Source organism: Myotis davidii, unplaced genomic scaffold (genome assembly GCF_000327345.1).
Source record: "Myotis davidii unplaced genomic scaffold, ASM32734v1 scaffold164, whole genome shotgun sequence".
NCBI lineage: Eukaryota > Metazoa > Chordata > Mammalia > Chiroptera > Vespertilionidae > Myotis > Myotis davidii.
In genome coordinates, this window is record NW_006296417.1 from 3,955,546 (window position 1) to 3,973,991 (window position 18,446).

Sequence of the window (18,446 nt, forward strand, 5' to 3'; positions counted from 1 at the left end):
TTAATGTGTAATGTTGTATGTATACATTTCTTGTTGTGTATACATTGAAATTTCTTTTCTCTGTCCTTGCCTTTTAACCTCATTTATGTGGTTTAGTCATCAGAATCATAGGCCTTGAGCCAGAGGTGGGGGAGATAAAGATCTTTGACACAGATGTGCTTAGAAGGAATTGTTCTGCATCACCTTTGGGCGCCTCAAGAATCTGTTGAATTGAAGAATGTGCCAGTGACTCGGTGGGACAGGAGTACCACTTAGAGGTTGAGTCGTGTGGATTCATACTCCAGGCTGGGGGTGGGGACGAGGACATCACACACACACACACACACACACACACACGGGCCACGCCTCTGCTGTAAGATGAGGCTAATTATGTCTTTGTTGTAAGGATTAAAGGAGAGGTTTGCATGGATCTGCTTCATGAGCGTTCAAAAAATATTAGCTGTTCTACCGTCGATAGAGCTTTCGTCTGGAAATAGGTTTTATGCAATCCCAGTGTAGATTGCTTTGTGTTTTGACCCGATGTTGCTTCCACTAGCAACAAAACCTTGCCCTGCCAAGCTCTGCAGCCATTTTGTTAAGTTTAGGGAGAAAAAACACACACACACCCTCCCAAGCGCTGAAATGGCAGCTCCTGGGTGGGGAACCCTCAGGCCTGCTCCGTAAGTGAGGTGTTGCCGTGCTGCCCTCTTGTGGCCATTTGGGAAATGGCGATGAAAATGTAATGGAACAATAGCTATGAACGAATGCTGGTCGCGTTCAGAGTCTGTTTGTAAGAAATACTTAATCACCCCATTTTGCCAGCTTCAAAAAAGATTTCGAAAAGATACCAACTTATTTTTATTCACAAATGAAAACAGTGCTCAACTTTTTCCATAAGCGTTCATTTTCCTCTCGGAATCTAAAATCCCAGTTTTGACTCGAGTCCCTTTCATTTGTTTTTGCATTATATTTCCCTTGTATCGATCGTTCAATAAAAAATTATGAAACTTGTTTTCAATTCAGATTTTAAGTAATTTTCAGATACTTATTTTCCTTTAAACAATTTTTAGTTTTCAGTTACAGTTTACATTCAATATTATTTTGTGTTAGTTTCAGACACTTTTTTTTCATGAGGATTCTGTATGTATGGTGGATAATTTCTGAAAATTCCATTTTTTAAATTGCCTTATAACTATTCATGCCATGGGAAATTGGGGAATTTTCTCACTTTGTTGTTTAGCTGAAAGCTTCCTGGCCCTTAAATGTGGAGGTATTTGTAGTGTTTTTGTTTTGTTTTTGTTTTAAATTGTTTTCTGTTCCAGGATGTGCTAGAAAGTGAGAACCTTGGGAGCATGGGGTTGAAGCTGAGATTGCAATCAGGCTGCCTGTTTCCAGTTCCCAGGGGTAGTAGCTGCTAGGGCGACATGCAGTGACAGAGGATTATGGAAATCCCTGATAGACTCTGAGTTTAGGGTCGGAGGACACAAAGGATGTTTTCCTAGAGGCGGTGACACCTGCGGCTTTAAGAATCAGAAGTGCCTAGTGTAAAGGTAAGAAACATTGAGACCGGTGAAGGATTTCTGTGACTTAGTTGAGCCAAACTGTCGACAATTTCTGGGGAGCAGAGTCTCAGCGGATTGAAATAACGCTCCAGGTTGAGACAGTGCTCCGGAGGAGGACAGGAGTTTTTCACGTTGTTTTATACATTACAATCAAAGGAGGAGACGTTAATGGGTCACATGAAATCCATCGGTGCGAGATGAGGGAGGCGGGAGAAAGCCAAGCGGGGACACCTCTCGGATTGGATCCAAAGCAAAATGACAGACACACACTTCTTTTACTTGGGTGGGTGCAGGATCGTTCACAGTCAAGAATTAATTCACTGAAACGAGGGGATTTGAGGTCTCCGCGGAGCACGGCCTGTGCTTTGAGGGGTCTGGACAAAGGACAATGACTTTGACATTCCAAGGATATGTTGTCGTAGATGCAAACAGACAAGAGGCTCAGTTAAGGTAAAGATTGACTTTTGTCAGGGAGGATACCGGCCTAGGACACGACTACCCCACCATAAACTGCTTTTAGTTACAGTTTTGACTTCAGACCATCCTTTGTGATGACCTTAGGTCTCTGCGTTTGCAAGGCCTCCCCGGAGCTCGTCAGGTCAGCGCGTGCCCCTTTCTGTTCACATTAGCTTGATGCATAAGCCAAGATGGCAGGCGAGCAGCACCAGGCTTGCTCTGTGAATGGTTACGTGGTGAGTCTTGAGCAATCAGCTGGGCTTTTTTAAAAAAATATATTTTATTGATTTTTTACAGAGAGGGAGGGAGATAGAGAGTTAGAAACATCAGTGAGAGAGAAACATCAACCAGCTGCCTTCTGCACACCCCCTACTGGGGATGTGCCCACAACCAAGGTACATGCCCTTGACCGGAATCGAACCCGGGACCCTTCAGTCCGCAAGCCGACTCTATCCACTGAGCCAAACCAGTTAGGGCTCAGCTGGGTTTTATAGGATGTGCTCCTAGTGGACCACGCCCAAGGTGGCTGGGAGGAGGTGTGGGCCCTACTAGCTTCCTAATCTTTCAGGTCTCTCCAGTTAACTGTTTGGACTGTAAATGCAGCTTCTAGGTATATCCCCAACACCCCTTTCTAGTAGACTGCCCTTTTATTTTTTAAATGTTTTCATTCATTTCAGAGGGGGAGGGAGAGAAACATCAATAATTAGAGAGAATCATGGATCAGCTGCCTCCTGCACGCCCTCTACTGGGGATCGAGCCCGAAACCCGGGCATGTGTCCTGACTGGGAATTGAACAATGACCTCCTGGCTCATGGGTCAATGCTCCACCACTGAGCCACACCAGCCTAAATTTTTTACTTACAAGGACATTTCCGGAGCTGCCTCTATACCTTTCTGTGGGCACATGGTGGAGGCCCACCTGTTAATAAATTCTAACTGGCCCTAACTGGTTTGGCTCAGTGGATAGAGCGTCGGCCTGTGGACTGAAAGGTCCCAGGGTCGATTCCGGTCAAGGGCATGTACCTTGGTTGCGGGCACATCCCCAGTAGGAGGTGTGCAGGAGGCAGCTGATCAATGTTTCTCTCTCATCGATGTTTCTAACTCTCTATCCCTCTCCCTTCCTCTCTGTAAAAAATCAATAAAATGTATTTTAAAAAAATAAATTCTAACTAGTGTCACAAATTGTGTGGCACTGACTCACCAACGGGCACCCGCCGGGAAGAACTTGTTATTAGGAGGGGAATCGAGCTGGGATGTGAAATTGTAAACTTTTTGAAGTGTGGGTGGTGAGGCTTTGGCATTTACGGGGTGCTGCTTTCATAGCTGTCGCGGGATGCTCTCATGACCCACAGATCAGAGTTCGGCACAGGTTACAAGATGGCACAGGCCTGAGACGGGCTAGGCTGAGACCCAAGCCGGGGATGCCACCCAGCCTTCCTCTTCCCTCTTGCCTGGTGCCCACCTTCTCCTTGGTCACAGGTGCTTTCACTGTGTAGAGACCAAGGACTCAGTAGGTAAATATAAGGAAGCCTTGGCAATACTGAGTCACGGTTCTGGCCAAGCCTGACAGGGCATAACAGGGATACGGTTTATTTGCCAAGTCTCTGAGGTTTTGCGCCCCGGTTGTAGCATAGAATACGCTCTTTAGAGCCAGACTGGGGGTGGAATCCCTGCCTCCTGGGGAATAACCAAAATCTTATCTATAAAGCACTTAGAGAAATGCCTGGTACCTGTTAGATCAGCGGTTCTCAACCTGTGGGTCGCGACCCCTCTGGCGGTCGAACGACCCTTTCACAGGGGTCGCCTAAGACCATCCTGCATATCAGATATTTACGTGACGATTCATCACAGTAGCAACATGACATTTATGAAGTAGCCACGAAAATATTGTTATGGTTGGGTCACAACATGAGGAACTGTATCTAAAGGGCCAGAAGGTTGAGAACCATTGTATTCGATGATCATGCAATTCATAAACGGCTTTTCATTTCTCCCTTTTGCAAAATAGAGACTTCCCCCTCCCCCTTTATTGTCGTGGCTTCCTCCTGTTAGCAGAATGGCCCCTGCACTGTCTGCTGCTTCCTATCGCTCCCACGGGGTTTTGCGGTCAATCCTTGACTTTGGGGGGTTTCATGCTGTCTGTCTTTTATCTCCTGGTTGCTAGACGCAGGGAGCTGTTACGTTAACGTTTTTCTAGGTTCTGCCTCCCTTTCCCTCTCCTAAATGAAAAGATCGTTTTAAAGCAGCCGAGTTGGGTGACCTGTCTACCCCCATTACTTTCTCTGGCAAGTCTTTCACCTTTATTTCTCTTTCAAGTGTCTCCGCTCCTCCCCGCATGTTCCTGAGTGGCCTTCTCGAGCTTTCTCGCTGTGGGAGAACCCGGAGCGTGCACTGCCTTCCAGGCCCCCAGGTTGATAATCTCCCCACAGCCTTCCCTTCCGATTTTGTGGCTTCTGCTGCCCCCTGCCTTAGGTTGCCTGCCTAAGCAGTGTTCATTTTGTTGTTGTTGTTGGTGGTGAATCCTCACCCAAGGATATTTTCCTTTTGATTTTTAGGGAGAGTGGAAGAGAGAGGGAAAGACAGAGAAACATCGAAGTGAGAGAAACACACCGATTGGTTGCCTCCTGCACGCTCCCCAGTCGGGGCCAAAGCCGGGGAGGTGCCCGCAGCCAAGGTACGTGCCCTTGACCAGAATCGCACCTGGGACCCCTTTGGTCCGCAGGCCAACGCTCTAGCCACTGAGCCAAACTGGGTGGGGCCCTGAGGAGTGAGGAAGGGCAGGGACAAGGGTGGCTGGTAGCAGTCTGCATTGCATTAGGCCTTCCCCTTAGCATCAGTATGTTCTTTCTGTTCATTTTCTTCTGCGAGGTCTCCCAGGTCTGGGACTCCGTGCGGGAGGTCCCCAGGCAGGGCCTCTGGTGTGGGGTGAATGCGTATGTTTTTAGGGAGCTGCCATGCAGTCTGATTAGTACCTGTTGTTAGGACATGGATCGGAAAATTACAGCCACATTGCAGTCTTACTTCTTGGGTAACCCTGCCTGGGTGAAATTTTTTCTGTGTTGCATTTTGCTTTGTTTCTGTCTTGAGGAGGGAGGGATGATACTAAATAAATAAAACTTAGTGGATTCAGATAGATCGACCTGTTTCACCTGGGAGAGTTACTTAAGTACACTGAGTGTCAGATTTTTTTTTTTATCTGAATGAAGGAGAAAATAATACATATTCTGCATTTTTGTCAGAAAAACTAATTTATATAAAATAACTGGGATATGGCATCAGATAAGCACCCAGGAAATGGTAGCCAATAAGGATGTTGAGAATGATAGTAATGATATCATTTGCAATTGTAAGAATATAGAAGTAAATTTGGAAATTTTGATTTCTGTATTACCAGAATTAGCCACTATCCAATCATTTTACTGTGAGGATTTTTTGAAAACCGATTTATGCGACGGTTCTTAAATCTTTTTAAATGTATGTGTATTTTTTCCTTACTAAGTAATTCAGCATCTGAAGAAGCCTCAGGTTCTGACTCAGGCAGCCAGTCGGAGAGCGAGCAGGGCAGCGACCCAGGAAGTGGACATGGCAGCGAGTCCAACAGCAGCTCTGAGTCTTCGGAGAGTCCGTCGGAATCTGAGAGTGAATCGGCGGGGTCCAAATCCCAGCCCGTCCTTCCGGAAGCCAAAGAAAAGCCAGCCTCCAAGAAGGAACGGATCGCCGATGTGAAGAAGGTACCGCCTTTGCCGTACTGTACAAATTGCCCGCAGCCGGGACCAGTGAGCCGGCCTTTCTTTCCCAAGGAAACTCATTGGGTGTCTTGATAAGGAAACCACAGCCCCCTTTGCTAATAACACTAGAGGCCCGGTGCATGAAATTCGTGCACTCGGTGGGGGGAGAGAAGGTCCTTCAGTCCGGCCTGCGCCCTCTCACAGTTTGGGAGCCCTCAGGGGATATCCGACTGGAGCAGGCCTAAGCCGGCAGTCAGACATCCATAAGGCTGCCATGGAGGCAGGAGAGGCTCCCACCACCGCCGCTGTACTCCCCAGCCGTGAGTCTGGCTCAGGGCTTCTGGCTGAGCGGCGCTCCCCCCGTGGGAACGCACTGACCACCGGGGGCAGCTCCTGCATTGAACCCCCTGGGGTGGTCAGTGTGCATCATAGCGCTGTTTGGTCGATTTGCATATTAGCCTTTTATTATATAGGATAGTGCCCCTGGATATAAATGAGGACTGCTTTCTGCTCTAGTTGTTGATCAGAGGCTACAAAGAAAATAATTACATAAGCCATCAAATTATAGGGCAAAAGGACAAATGTCTATAATTTTGGTTTTTAACATTTTAAAAATGTGGTTAAGCCCAGCTGGTGTGGCTCAAAGGTTGAGCGTCAACCTGTGAACCAGGAAGTCACGGTTCGATTCCCAGTGAGGGTGTTTAGGAGGCAGCCTGTTAATGATTCTCTCTCATCATTGATGTTTCTTTCTCTCCTCCTCTCCCTTCTTCTGTGAAATCAATAAAAATATACTTTTTAAAAAAATTAAAAGGTGGTTAAAATTTTGTTTTTTTATGTACAGTAATGCACAGTGGAGAGTCCTTTATTTGTGGAGATGAAAGGAAACCACAAGAACTGTGCATGGCTTGTGTAGTGTGTCTAAAACTTTGCTGAAATAGTGTTACTGTCTGGCATTCACACCTGTTAACTTATAAGAGTTCGTACATTTAAGTTCATTTAAAACGGCGAAGGGGGAACTCGGAAAGAAGGGGAGTCATCTCTAAGATGGACTGAATTTCAAGGCAGAAGTACTTCAGGCAGGAATATTAAAATATTCTTTTAAAATTTAGGTGATCAGTTCTAAAACATTCATCAAGTTAACGCGTGGTTGGACGGCACAGCCAGTTAGGAAGATTGCATGGTGACTGCAATGACGATTATTCTAAAAGGAGAGCTTTTAAAGAAGGTTCTTTGTTTTCTGTATACACATCCCTTTTACATGGTAGCTTTTCATTGATACCATTAGCCCTTAAAAGGACTGGGGTGATTTTAGGATATACGCATTCCAATATATATATATATATATTGTAATAAAGTCCCAGTAGTTGAACCTGAATGCCTGTCTAATATTTTTAAATGATAAAACTGGTTGGTATAGGGGCACAAAATAGTTTAGCCTCCACCCCCGTTACTAAAACCTTCGTAAATACCTGTGTTGAAGAATTGCGTGGCTCTAGCAGAGGCTCCAAAAGGGGTGGGGGCGGGGTGGGCAGACAGGAGGAGAGTAAGGCTCTCTCCCTCCTTCCTCTCTCGGCCAGACTTGCTCAGTGTCCGCCCTCTGCTGCCTCTTGGGCCCAGAGTTCCTGCCACGTGGTTGTCCTAACGCTGTGGTTCTCAACCTTCTCGCCCTTTAGATACAGTTCCTCATGTTGTGACCCAACCATCAAGTTATTTTCGTGGCTACTTCATCACTGTCATGTTGCTACCGTGATGAATTGTCATGTAAATATCTGATATGCAGGATGGTCTTAGGCGACCCCTGTGAAAGGGTCGTTCGACCGCCAAAGGGGTTGCGACCCACAGGTTGAGAGCCGCTGCCCTAACGCCTCTGGTTGGACCTTCTGTCTTCTGCCTCTCAGGTCATTCCAAGGCCATTACGGGCTTTCCCCCTTCGTAAACGGAAGATGCGGGGTCACAGGATTACATCGGAGTCTCGTTCTGGAGGGCCTGTTCCTGGGCCATCTCCCTTGTTCTCTTGGGAGGCCTCGTTTTCGGTAGCTGACTCGGCGTTTTTAATATATTTTATTGATTTTTTACAGAGAGGAAGGGAGAGGGATAGAGAGTTAGAAACATCGATGAGAGAGATACATCCATCAGCCGCCTCCTGCACACCCCACACTGGGGATGTGCCCACAACCAACGCACATGCCTTTGACTGGAATCGAACCCGGGACCCTTCAGTCCGCAGGCCAACGCTCTATCCACTGAGCCAAACCGGTTTCGGCAATAGTTCTTAATAATAATTAGAAAAAGAGTTACAAACTGTTAATACTTAATAATAGTAAAAATAGTTACTGCTTAGAGTAAAATTAGGGGTGCTAGAGAAAGGGTAGCAGTGATTCTCCTTCTGAAAATTTCTAACTGAATGTTAGACATACCTACTATTTATATGTATCTGGCGTCGCCTACGTCCTGCGGAATTTAAAGAAATATACACATGCCCTGATTCTGATTTAATTAGACTTGGTGGGACCCTGCTGGGTTTTTTTTAGTTTCTCAGGTGGGTCAATAACCAGTCAAAGCTGAACGGAAAACATTAGGGGCTTAAAATTCATCAGTAAATAAGTCTGCCCTTAGTGGAAGCCAGTGTTCTCTTGCCATGTTATTCAGTTGTAAGTGTATGTTTTAATGATGGGTAAGCAGCGTACCATATAAGTTTAATAGCCATTAGTAATGAAGAGGCATTGTTACACTTTATTTTTATTTTTTTTAATATATTTCTTTAAAAACATATATTTCTTTATTGATTTCAGAGAGGAAGAGACAAGGAAAGAGAGAGATAGAAACATCAATGATGAGAGAGAAACATCGATTAGCTGCCTCCTGCACATCTCCTACTGGGGATGTGCCCGCAACCCAGGTACATGCCCTTGACCGGAATCGAACCTGGGACCCTTCAGTCCCCAGGCTGACGCTCTATCCACTGAGCCAAGCCAGCTAGGGCCACTGTTACACTTTAATGTGTTCTAGGATATTGTGTCTTATTCTTTTTAAAGATGGGAGTTTATTTGTCTCGTAAACAAAACTAACCAAACAACCCTTTTGATATTTAGTTACTTGAATGCTCTTAAATGAAAATACATGTTGGTAGTAGTGAAAATAGTAAATGGGGGTGGGGATCAAGAGAAAAACGATTCATGCATGGCCTGTTAATTTTACAGATGTGGGAAGAATACCCGGATGTGTATGGGGTTAGGCGGTCAAACCGAAGCAGACAAGAACCATCACGATTTAATATTAAGGAGGAGGTAAGAGAAAGAAATGTTTTAAGGGGGTATATTGAAGCTCCTTACCTTATCCTTTCCGACTCCAGTATGTATTGCCACGAACAAAGACTCAACATCAGGGTGGAAATTAAATGATTAATGAGAGCTTTCTCAACCTAGCACAGCAAGGAAAGCCACGTGGGGCTTCACAAAAAAGAAACTTTCCAGGAAGAACATGTAATAGTGAATGTTGCAGCAGAGGGTTAAGATTACTATACAGAACTGGCCTTAAATTTTTAAGTTTTTTTGGACGTTTCTCATAGTGAAATCGATTGTAGTAAGATATTTACTTTTTTTAAATATCTAGGTTGTAAATCTACTTTTTTTGTTCAATGAGTAACTTGCCTGGTAAACAGATACAAAACAATGGCACGAGTTTCAGGTGTATTTATGAGAAAAGAGTTTACTTGACATACGTAATGTATTTTAACTCGTTTCTTTACATTTGGTTTCCTAGCTCATGTTTAGTGTGCCGTATACAATGTTTCACACGGATTTACTCTGTGGTCAATTGTGAGAGATGGGTGGTTTCTAAAATGAGTACTGTTTATTGGGTTCCGTGGTTTCTATAGAATCAGACTTTTCTCCGTTTGTGATAATTTTGTGGATTCTTACCTCTGTGTTAGGTTTATAGATTCCATTCTGAAGAGATACTTTTTTTTTTTTTTGCCATTCTTAACTATATATCACCCTTCTGCTAAAAGTTAAATATTGATAGCCAAAGGTTAGTGAGTTGGGGTGGATTTTAGTTGATCGGTTTTAAAAATCTAATTGGCCATGACATTGGCATTGCCTTTATGGTGTTTTGTTTTGACCTCGGAGCTGGTTGGCCTTAGCTTTCCTTCCCCACAGCGTGTAGGACTGGGTCACCGAGCTGTCTTTGCCACAACCAATCACATAGATGTGTGAACCTTTTGAATATAAGTTAACACGTTCTCTGTAGGGCACCGGAACAAGAGCAGTAGGGGAGGTTGGCCATTTTGCTTAACTTTGGCGGGAAAGAGCTGTTCAAAGATGTCTCTGACCGTGAACTTCCCTCGGCCACGTGCTGTTAGCAGAGCACTGTTGCTGATGACGCTCATGAATGAGTCTCAAATGAAACCGATCAGTAGCCACCACCGCTAATGACGCATTCAATGTTGTGGCGTTTCCATGTGCCATTCTAGACCTGCACGGTCGCCACTAGAGACGGGACGTTTAAAATTTACACCCATTGAAACGGAGTAAAATGAAAAATTCCACTCCCGAGTCCCTCTGGCCCCACTTCAGGGTCCCGGTGGCCACACGAGCCTGCTGGCCGTGGTATCTGACAGGGACTGTGCAGGTGCAGAGCGATGCCATCATTCCAGAAACTCCCACTGTCCCGCACGCTTGTAGGAGTCAAGCTGAGTATGAGAACGACCCCCTGGCATCAGAGACAACCCAGAAATGACACACGAATTAATTTTCAAAGCAAAAGGAGAGAGGGCGCCACCACACAAATGCCGGGGTTTCTTTCTGCCTGGAAGCTCACGTGGGATGATGTTATACTGAGTAGACTTGTTAAGCGGGCTAGTGCGGACCCTGATGACCGTGAATTAAAGTCTGTGCTCCTTTCTCCCCCTTACACGCTGAAGGCCAGTAGCGGGTCTGAGAGTGGGAGCCCAAAACGAAGAGGCCAGAGGCAGCTGAAAAAACAGTAAGTCTCTTCCGGGGGCGATTCCTTCCCGTGGTAGATGGTAACGTGTCGGCGTGTCGGGGACTGCCTTCCTTGTGTCTCCAGCCTCCCCCAGGTCCCAGAGCCCGCTTCTCTCTCTCTCTCACTATCTTGGGTCCCTGTCCAGCTCGACCTGCTGCAGCAGCAGCATTCAGAGCCCAAGATTCTCAGTGTTCAACTCCAAAGTAAGTATTTCCCACCAGCCTGCGCTCCTGGGGGGCGGACCCCACCTTACTCCATCTGTCGCCCCTTTAGTCCAATTAATGTTATTTTTTTAAATGTGCACAAATACCAAATATGTAGGCATTTGGTGTTCTGTTCTAGTCGAGCAAAGGGCAGGTTTAGATTTGCCTTCATTTCCATTTGTTCTTTGTGTCGGCATGGCAATATTATATTGTTTGCACACCCATTGTAATACGAGATTTCACATGGTCATTTCCATATAATTTTAACATTACAGTTCATAAGCCAGAACACTTTAAATCATGGCCTTAACGTGAAATTTCTTTATAACATGGATTATATGCTCATTCTTTTAACATTTGTCTTAATGAATATTAAGATGCAACTATGTTTGCTTTTTTTTCTTTTTGAGAAATAATTTTAAAAACCTGTTTTTGGGGGCATGTGGATCCCTTGGAAAATCTGGATTTTATAGCCCATCTTCTTAGAAAAAAGTATAGCAGCATTTCAAAAAAAGGAAAAATGTAGATAGTCAAAACTTTGCACACAGATCTAAGGGTTTCTCATGGTACACAGTCGTCCATGGCCCTTATTAAGAGCCCCAGTGAGGTATTCTCTGTTCTAAAACATTAGTAGTCTTAAGTACTTGGCCTAAGGCACAGTGATGGGAGTTTTTAAAATCCATCTCCTCATTTCCAAAATAGAGGAATGCTTATTCTGCCGACCTAACAGAAGTTACTAGAAAGTTTTCCAAGCCAGGAGTTCAATATAGGCCTTATCAGAGCACAGTGCAATTTTCATCTGTGTTCTCGATTCCGCGTTAGAGTTGCAGAAGTGATAACTGTAGGCAAGCCCGCACTTGGTGTCTTGGAAGGCTTTGGTCCTACCTCAGTCCCGTGGCCTGCTGGGGAGATTGTTCTCAACCCCCACCCCCCCGGCCCCCCAGTCTCAGGGGCCTTTTGGGGGCCTTGGAGAAGCCCCTGATTGTTCTCGTCCCTGGTCTCTGGACTGGGATCCAGGTGCTGCTGCTGTGCTAGAAGACCCCGACTGCCTATGTTAATGGCCTGGCCCCAGTGTGCAGAAGCCCGCATTCTTCAGCCATGGTGCAACTCATCAGTCTTCCCCTGTACTTACTCTCCCTCTCGTACCCTCAGAGCACTCAAGGTCGGCAACTTCCGGAAGCCTTTAAGGACCTTTCTTTCCCCAGAGTAGAAGCACTTAGTTCTGCACCGGGGGTGAGGGTAGGGGGTGTGTGGGGGTCTCTGTCATGCCGTCTCCCTGCCTAGGCTCTTCCCCAGGAACTTGTGTGGCCTCACTTCCTGCTGGGTTTGGGGAGCTGGGCTTGGGAGCCTTCTCCTGAGTGAGTGTCATCAGAAAGGCACAGTGCTGGGGGCACCCTTTGTGAGCTGAGCTAGTGGGCAAGCCCAGCTTGGGGGCTACGAGCTTCAGACTTGAGCGAGACTCAGGGGGAATTTGGAAAAATTAGCACAGGGAAATGCTATTCTGAAACCCTCAGATTTTAAAGACGTCTAAAAAGGAGCTATTTTGCCCTAGCCGGTTTGGCTCAGTGGTTGGAGTGTCGGCCTGTGGACTAAAGGGCCAGGGTTCGATTCCAATCAAGGGCACGTACCTCGGTTGCCGGCTGCATCCCGGGCCTAGTCTGTCTCCCCTCCCTTCCACTCTCTCACAGAATCAGTGGGAACAATATCCTCGGGTGAGCATTAACAACGACGACAAAAAGGAAACTATTTTTAAAAACTTTTTTTAGGAATTAATTTCAAACTTCGTGACAATAAAAGCACAAAGACTAGACTACTTGTGTGCTTTACATTGGTTACCATTCTTGTTATTTCCGTTATTGTCGTGTTTTTTTTTTTTTAAATATATTTTATTGATTCGGCTGCATCCCGGACCTAGTCTGTCTCCCCTCCCTTCCACTCTCTCACAGAATCAGTGGGAACAATATCCTCGGGTGAGCATTAACAACGACGACAAAAAGGAAACTATTTTTAAAAACTTTTTTTAGGAATTAATTTCAAACTTCGTGACAGTAAAAGCACAAAGACTAGACTGCCTGTGTACTTTACCACTGGTTACCGTTCTTGTTATTGCCATTATTGTCGTGTTCTTTTTATATGTACTAGCACATGTCATGTTTTTCTGAATCGTTTAAGATGCACATCATGGCCTTTTACTCTTAAAATACCTAAGACTGTATTTCCTAAGAATAAAGGATCTTCTCTTTCATAAGCACAGTGCAGTTTTAACATAAATAGATTTAGCATTGCTGAAATACTTGGGTCCAGTTCATATTTCTATTTTTGTCAATTGACCCAATAATGTCTTTTCTAACATTTTCCCACCTTCACTAGGAGATTCAGTCAGTGATTAGATATTGTCAGGTTCCCTTTATCTAGAGCAATGGTCGGCAAACTGCAGCTCACGAGCCACATGCGGCTCTTTGGCTCCTTGAGTGTGGCTCTCCCATAAAACAGCTACTTCTGCTCATGGGCCACGAAGTTTCAGTCGCACTGTACGTGCGCACCCGCACGTGGTATTTTGTGGAAGAGCCACACTCAAGGGGCCAAAGAGCCGCATGTGGCTTGCGAGCCAGTTTGTCAACCACGGAACTAGAGCATTTTACAGGCTTTCATTGCTTTTATGACATTGACATTTTTGAAGAATAAGGCCTTACAAGGGACTGGCTCCCCAGAGTCATGGTGGGAATTAGCATTTAAAAGCTTAAAAGCTCCAGAGTATAATGTCCCCGCACAGCCCATCTACAGGGTGGAGAAGTCATCTCCTGTAACTAACTGACCACTCTTCACCGCACATTCCAAGTGATTAATATCGCTGATCCTAACTTAACATTTTTCTCCCTGTTCTTGAAAATTTCATCCATTATCCAGTGTCGGATACACTTCCACACAGAATCAGTCAGGCCTCCGATTATTCAGATCTTCCCAGAAGGTGTAAGCCTGGCTGGACTTTTTCCTGATTTTTTTAGTTTTCAGGGTTATGGTTGAGAGTCCCAGGGCTCGGGCTGTGATGGAGCCAAACCACTTGTTTTCACGGGGCTTCAGTTTCCATCTCTAAGAGGAGGCCTGTGGACCAGTTGACGTGCTAATTTTAAAAAAAAATATATTTTATTGATTTTTTTTACAGAGAGGAAGGGAGAGGGAGAGTTAGAAACATCGATGCGAGAGAAACATCGATCAGCTGCCTCTTGCACACCCCCCACTGGGGATGTGCCCGCAACCAAGGTACATGCCCTTGCCCGGAATTGAACCTGGGACCCTTTAGTCCGCAGGCCGACGCTCTATCCACTGAGCCAAACCTGTCAGGGCGACGTGCTAAGTTTTTGTACGTTCTTGTATTGGCAGATTCTAAGTCCTCCTGGTTGTCCATACCCTACAGATCTGTCCTTTAGCTGGAAAACTCGCCTCAGCACCCACGGCCATTTTAGTCTCCTAAAGCACATAGGTAGACCCTCATTTAGCTTTTCAGTACCTGGTGGGACGTGGAAATTACAACGCACACGTGACAGAGGATTTTTCTCATCTGATCTGCTGTCCCTTAGGTCTTCGTTGTTCGTGTTCTTTCATTGTGTTTTCTGCAAAGCCACTTCTCTGCCCTTTGACAGTGAGCCCGTTGGGAGCACCAGCTGTTCTGGACTTGGCCCTGGGGGGCTGCAGCCTCACGTGCCAGGCTCCCAGTCACTGGAGACATCTTCCTGTCTTCCTTGCTGCTATCACTTCTATTCCTGGGAGGCTTTAGCAGACATATATTGTCTAGTCTCCGGGGGAAGAGAATAAGATAGGCGCCCAGAATATAGGCGTAAGGAGGTCTCGGATTTAAAGAGCGACTGCAGGGTTAGGCGGCGCTAGCAGGCCTTGGTGTCTTAGCTCGCGTGCTTCCAAGAGCCCCCTACCTGCCTGACCCCTACACTGATGTGGCTCATTCTTTCATTAACTATCCCGTTACTTAACAAAGCAGAGTCTCTGTTTGCCTGCGTTCTCGCTGAGCTCAGGTACAAAGATGAGCATAGAGGGCCCTGCCCACAGGGACTCAGATGCAAAACAGCGTCACTAGAACCTGAGTAATGGACATAGAAGGCTCCACTGCCTTGTCAGGAAGGCTCGAAAAAACATTTTTTTCCCCTAAAGTTTACACACACTCAGGTATAGGGTGGATCTGCCGCCTTTTTTTTTTTTTTTAATTTTACTGATTTCAGAGAAGAAAAGAGAGGGGGAGAGAGAGAAACATCCATGATGAGAGAGAATCATGGATTGGCTGCCTCCTGCTCGCCCCACACTGGGGATGGAGCCCACAACCCAGGCATGTGCCTTTGACCGGAACTGAACCCGGGACCCTTCAGTCCGCAGACCGACGCTCTATCCACTGAGCCAATCCCGCCAGGGTGCCCTGGTACCTTTTAGGAAGGCTCTTAGGAATCCACGGATCAGTCACCTTCTCACAGCGAGCTTCTCTAGGACTGTGACCTGTCCTCCCCTGAGAATATCGATTTGACTGCAATTCTGCCACACTTGTCCTCAGCAAAACCTCATTTCCTATACGGAGACCAAGAGGCACAGTGGTAATTGTTTTATTTGCAGAGCAAGGACTTGAGCTTGCTTATAAGTTTTCTTCCCTTCTCTGGCTCCCCCCAGACATTTCATGCCCAGGGTGTTCCTTCTTCCCCGCAGGTGAGAAATAAGCTAAGTCCCTGTGGTATCTCGTTTGGTCTCCAAGTAAACTTCAGAAACTGGGGGAGTAGGATACATATTGGGGTGTGGCTCTTCCCGGCCTTCTAAAGTCTCAAGGAGCAAAGGAACACCGTCCATGTCTAATAATTACGTCTTTGGCTGAACAGACAATTTAGTAGGTGGTAGGTTTATCATTGAAACATAACTTTAGGGACTGTTTCCTCAAGTGTATTCTGACGATGTGAAAATATCCAGTATGAGTTCTCAGAGAAGTCTCCTAAGTGTAGCAGCAGCATCCGCACGAATTTGTTAAAACTAAAATCTTAGGCCTCACATTAGACCTGAGTCAAAAACTGGCTGCGGCCCAGAAATCCGAATTAACAACCCCTTTCAGTGACGCTGTCAATGCCGACGTTTGAGAAATACCGATTGAGTATATATTATGGCGTCACTCTGGCTAGTGTTAATAGTCAAATCAAAATAGAATATGAGAGATTTAACAGCATTTTAAAAAATATATATTTATTGATTTCAGAGAGGAAGGGAGAGGGAGAGAGAGAGAGAAACATCAATGATGGGAGAGAATCATCGATCAGCTGCCTACTGCACGCCCCCTACTGGGGATTGAGCCCGCAACTCAGGCATGTGCCCTTGGCCGGAATCGAACCCGGGACCCTTCAGTCCGCAGGCCGACGCTCTATCCACTTAGCCAAGCAGCCTAGGGCTTAACAGCATTTTTTATCCAGAACCAATGGTTTTATAAAAACACAGCTTTAGTTTAGTTTCCACTTTCATTTTTTTTGTTACGAAATATAAAACCAGGAGTCAGTATTGCACAGCCAAAATGTAAATGGAGCTAGAAGAAATCTCTTGAGCGTAAGAGCTAAAATACACATGGTCTGCCTTTTGGGTAATTCGATCAGAATTGGTGTTGTCGGAATCTTCAAGCTGAACAATCCGGAAGCATCTTCGAGAGAAAAATCATTGTGCTTTGCTTTTGATCACAGAGAAAAGTGGAAGCGGGAGCCCTCAGAAGATGAACAGGAGCCAGGCAGCGATGCAGAGAGTGAACCAGAGCAAAACACAGTGAGAGCCCGGAGGCCTTTCCCCAGAAGGTGCAGTGTTGGCTCGGGCATCCCCGCCTCTGGGGGAGCGATGTCTGTGTCAGACCGAGAGGGCGCGGTGCCAGGAAGAGATGGGACGCAGTGTGCGGTGCCTCTGGGTTTCCGGTGTCTGCGGTTCACTTCTGGCCAGCCTGCATCGTTAGCCAGTGACGGCATGGCGGGGCGTGTCCATGATCTGTAGCTCAGTGACTCTGACTGTTCCCTACTCCATGTTGGATCAGTGATGTGGGAAGAACGTGTCTTCTCTTTAAAAAAGCTCCCTGTGGCCCAGGCCCGTGGTCGGCAAACCGTGGCTCGTGAGCCACACGCGGCTCTTTGGCCCCTTGAGTGTGGCTCTTCCACAAAAGACCACGTGCGGGTGCGCACGTACAGTGTGATTGAAACTTCGTGGCCCATGCGCAGAAGTCGGTATTTTGTGGAAGAGCCACACTCAAGGGGCCACAGAGCCGCAAGTGGCCCGCGAGCTGCAGTTTGCCGTCCACTAGCCCAGATGGACTGGCTCATTGGTTGAGCGTCGACCACGGGGTCACGGTTCCATTCGCAGTCAAGGCATGTGCCTGGGTTTTGGGCTCGATCCCCAGTAGGGGGCATGCAGGAGACAGCCCATCAGTAATTCTTTCTTACCATTGATGTTTTTATCGCTCTCCTCTTCTCTCTCCCTTTCTCTCTAAAATCAATAAAAACATACTGTATAATAATGTACCACTTTTTAATTTTTTTAAATGGTACAGCTACTTTATTTTTATTTATTTATTTCAAATCCTCACCCGAGGATATTTTTTTGTTGATTTTTGAGAGAGTAGAAGAGAGAGGGAAAGACAGAGAGAAATATCGATGTGAGAGAAAAACATCGATTGGTTGCCTCCTGCACACACCCCGACCAGGGCCGGGGCCAGGGAGGAGCCCGCAACCGAGGCATGTGCCCTTGACCGGAATTGAACCCGGGGCCCTTTAGTCCGCAGGTGGATGCATTATCCACTGAGCCAAACTGGCTAGGGCTAAAAACCTATTTTTAAAAAAGTTTAAAAAACCTCCTTTTTGAGGGAACTAACTCTTAAGTTTTTAACACTGACTGGTTGAAAGCGTTCTTCACTGTTTATTACCTTGTTCATATAATCTATGTAGCATTAAACAGAGGATCTGATTGTCAGAGAAGGAAGTAGGCCGAGTGGTGGGAGAGTGGTACTTCTTGATCAGATAGATGGCATCATACGATACTGGTGGGGGTGAAGGAAGGCGGGAGGCAGAGGGGCCCCGGGAACTTGGCGCCCTTGCACTGTGGTGTAGGGTGGGGTTGGCAGGCGATGGCCTCGGGGCCAGATCCCACTCCCCACCTCGTTTTGTACGGCCCACCGGCTCAGTATAGCTTTATAGATGAACATTGGTAGTTTGACAATAGGGAAACTAAGTTTGAATTCCAGTTCAGTGACATGTAATCCCTTAAAAAAAAGTGCTGTTCTTCTCCTTAGCCGATATGTATCCCAAAAAATATACTCAGTGATGATTACTTGATATTTTCAATTTTTGTCACTCAAAAATCCGTGAACATTTATTTTCTCTCGCTATGTAAGTACCTATGTGGTGGCCTCAGTTTTGTCTCTTGTCTGGGAAAACCCAAAATCTTCACACCCTCGGGCTGTTTCCAGCAGAATGTTTGCCTACCCCTGGCTCAGGACACGGCACTTGTCCCCCACCCCCACCCCCACC

General features: G+C 46.1%; 1 protein-coding gene across 6 annotated transcripts in view; it reads left to right on the forward strand.

The window, feature by feature from the left end:
• The window catches only part of CHD2 (chromodomain helicase DNA binding protein 2), a 119,892-nt gene that overhangs the window by 30,191 nt on the left and 71,255 nt on the right, over positions 1 to 18,446 (forward strand). For 5 of the 6 annotated variants that reach the window (XR_001515200.1, XM_006771752.2, XM_015569137.1 and 2 more), the window contains 4 exons: positions 5,497 to 5,728; positions 8,926 to 9,012; positions 10,647 to 10,708; positions 16,623 to 16,730. Coding sequence is in view for 5 of the 6 variants with exons in the window: in XM_006771752.2 (XP_006771815.1) it covers positions 5,497 to 5,728; positions 8,926 to 9,012; positions 10,647 to 10,708; positions 16,623 to 16,730 (489 nt within the window). In the remaining variant the exon portion in view is untranslated. The remainder of the gene's footprint in view (positions 1 to 5,496; positions 5,729 to 8,925; positions 9,013 to 10,646; positions 10,709 to 16,622; positions 16,731 to 18,446) is intronic. The other variant, XM_006771753.2, reaches the window with a different exon arrangement.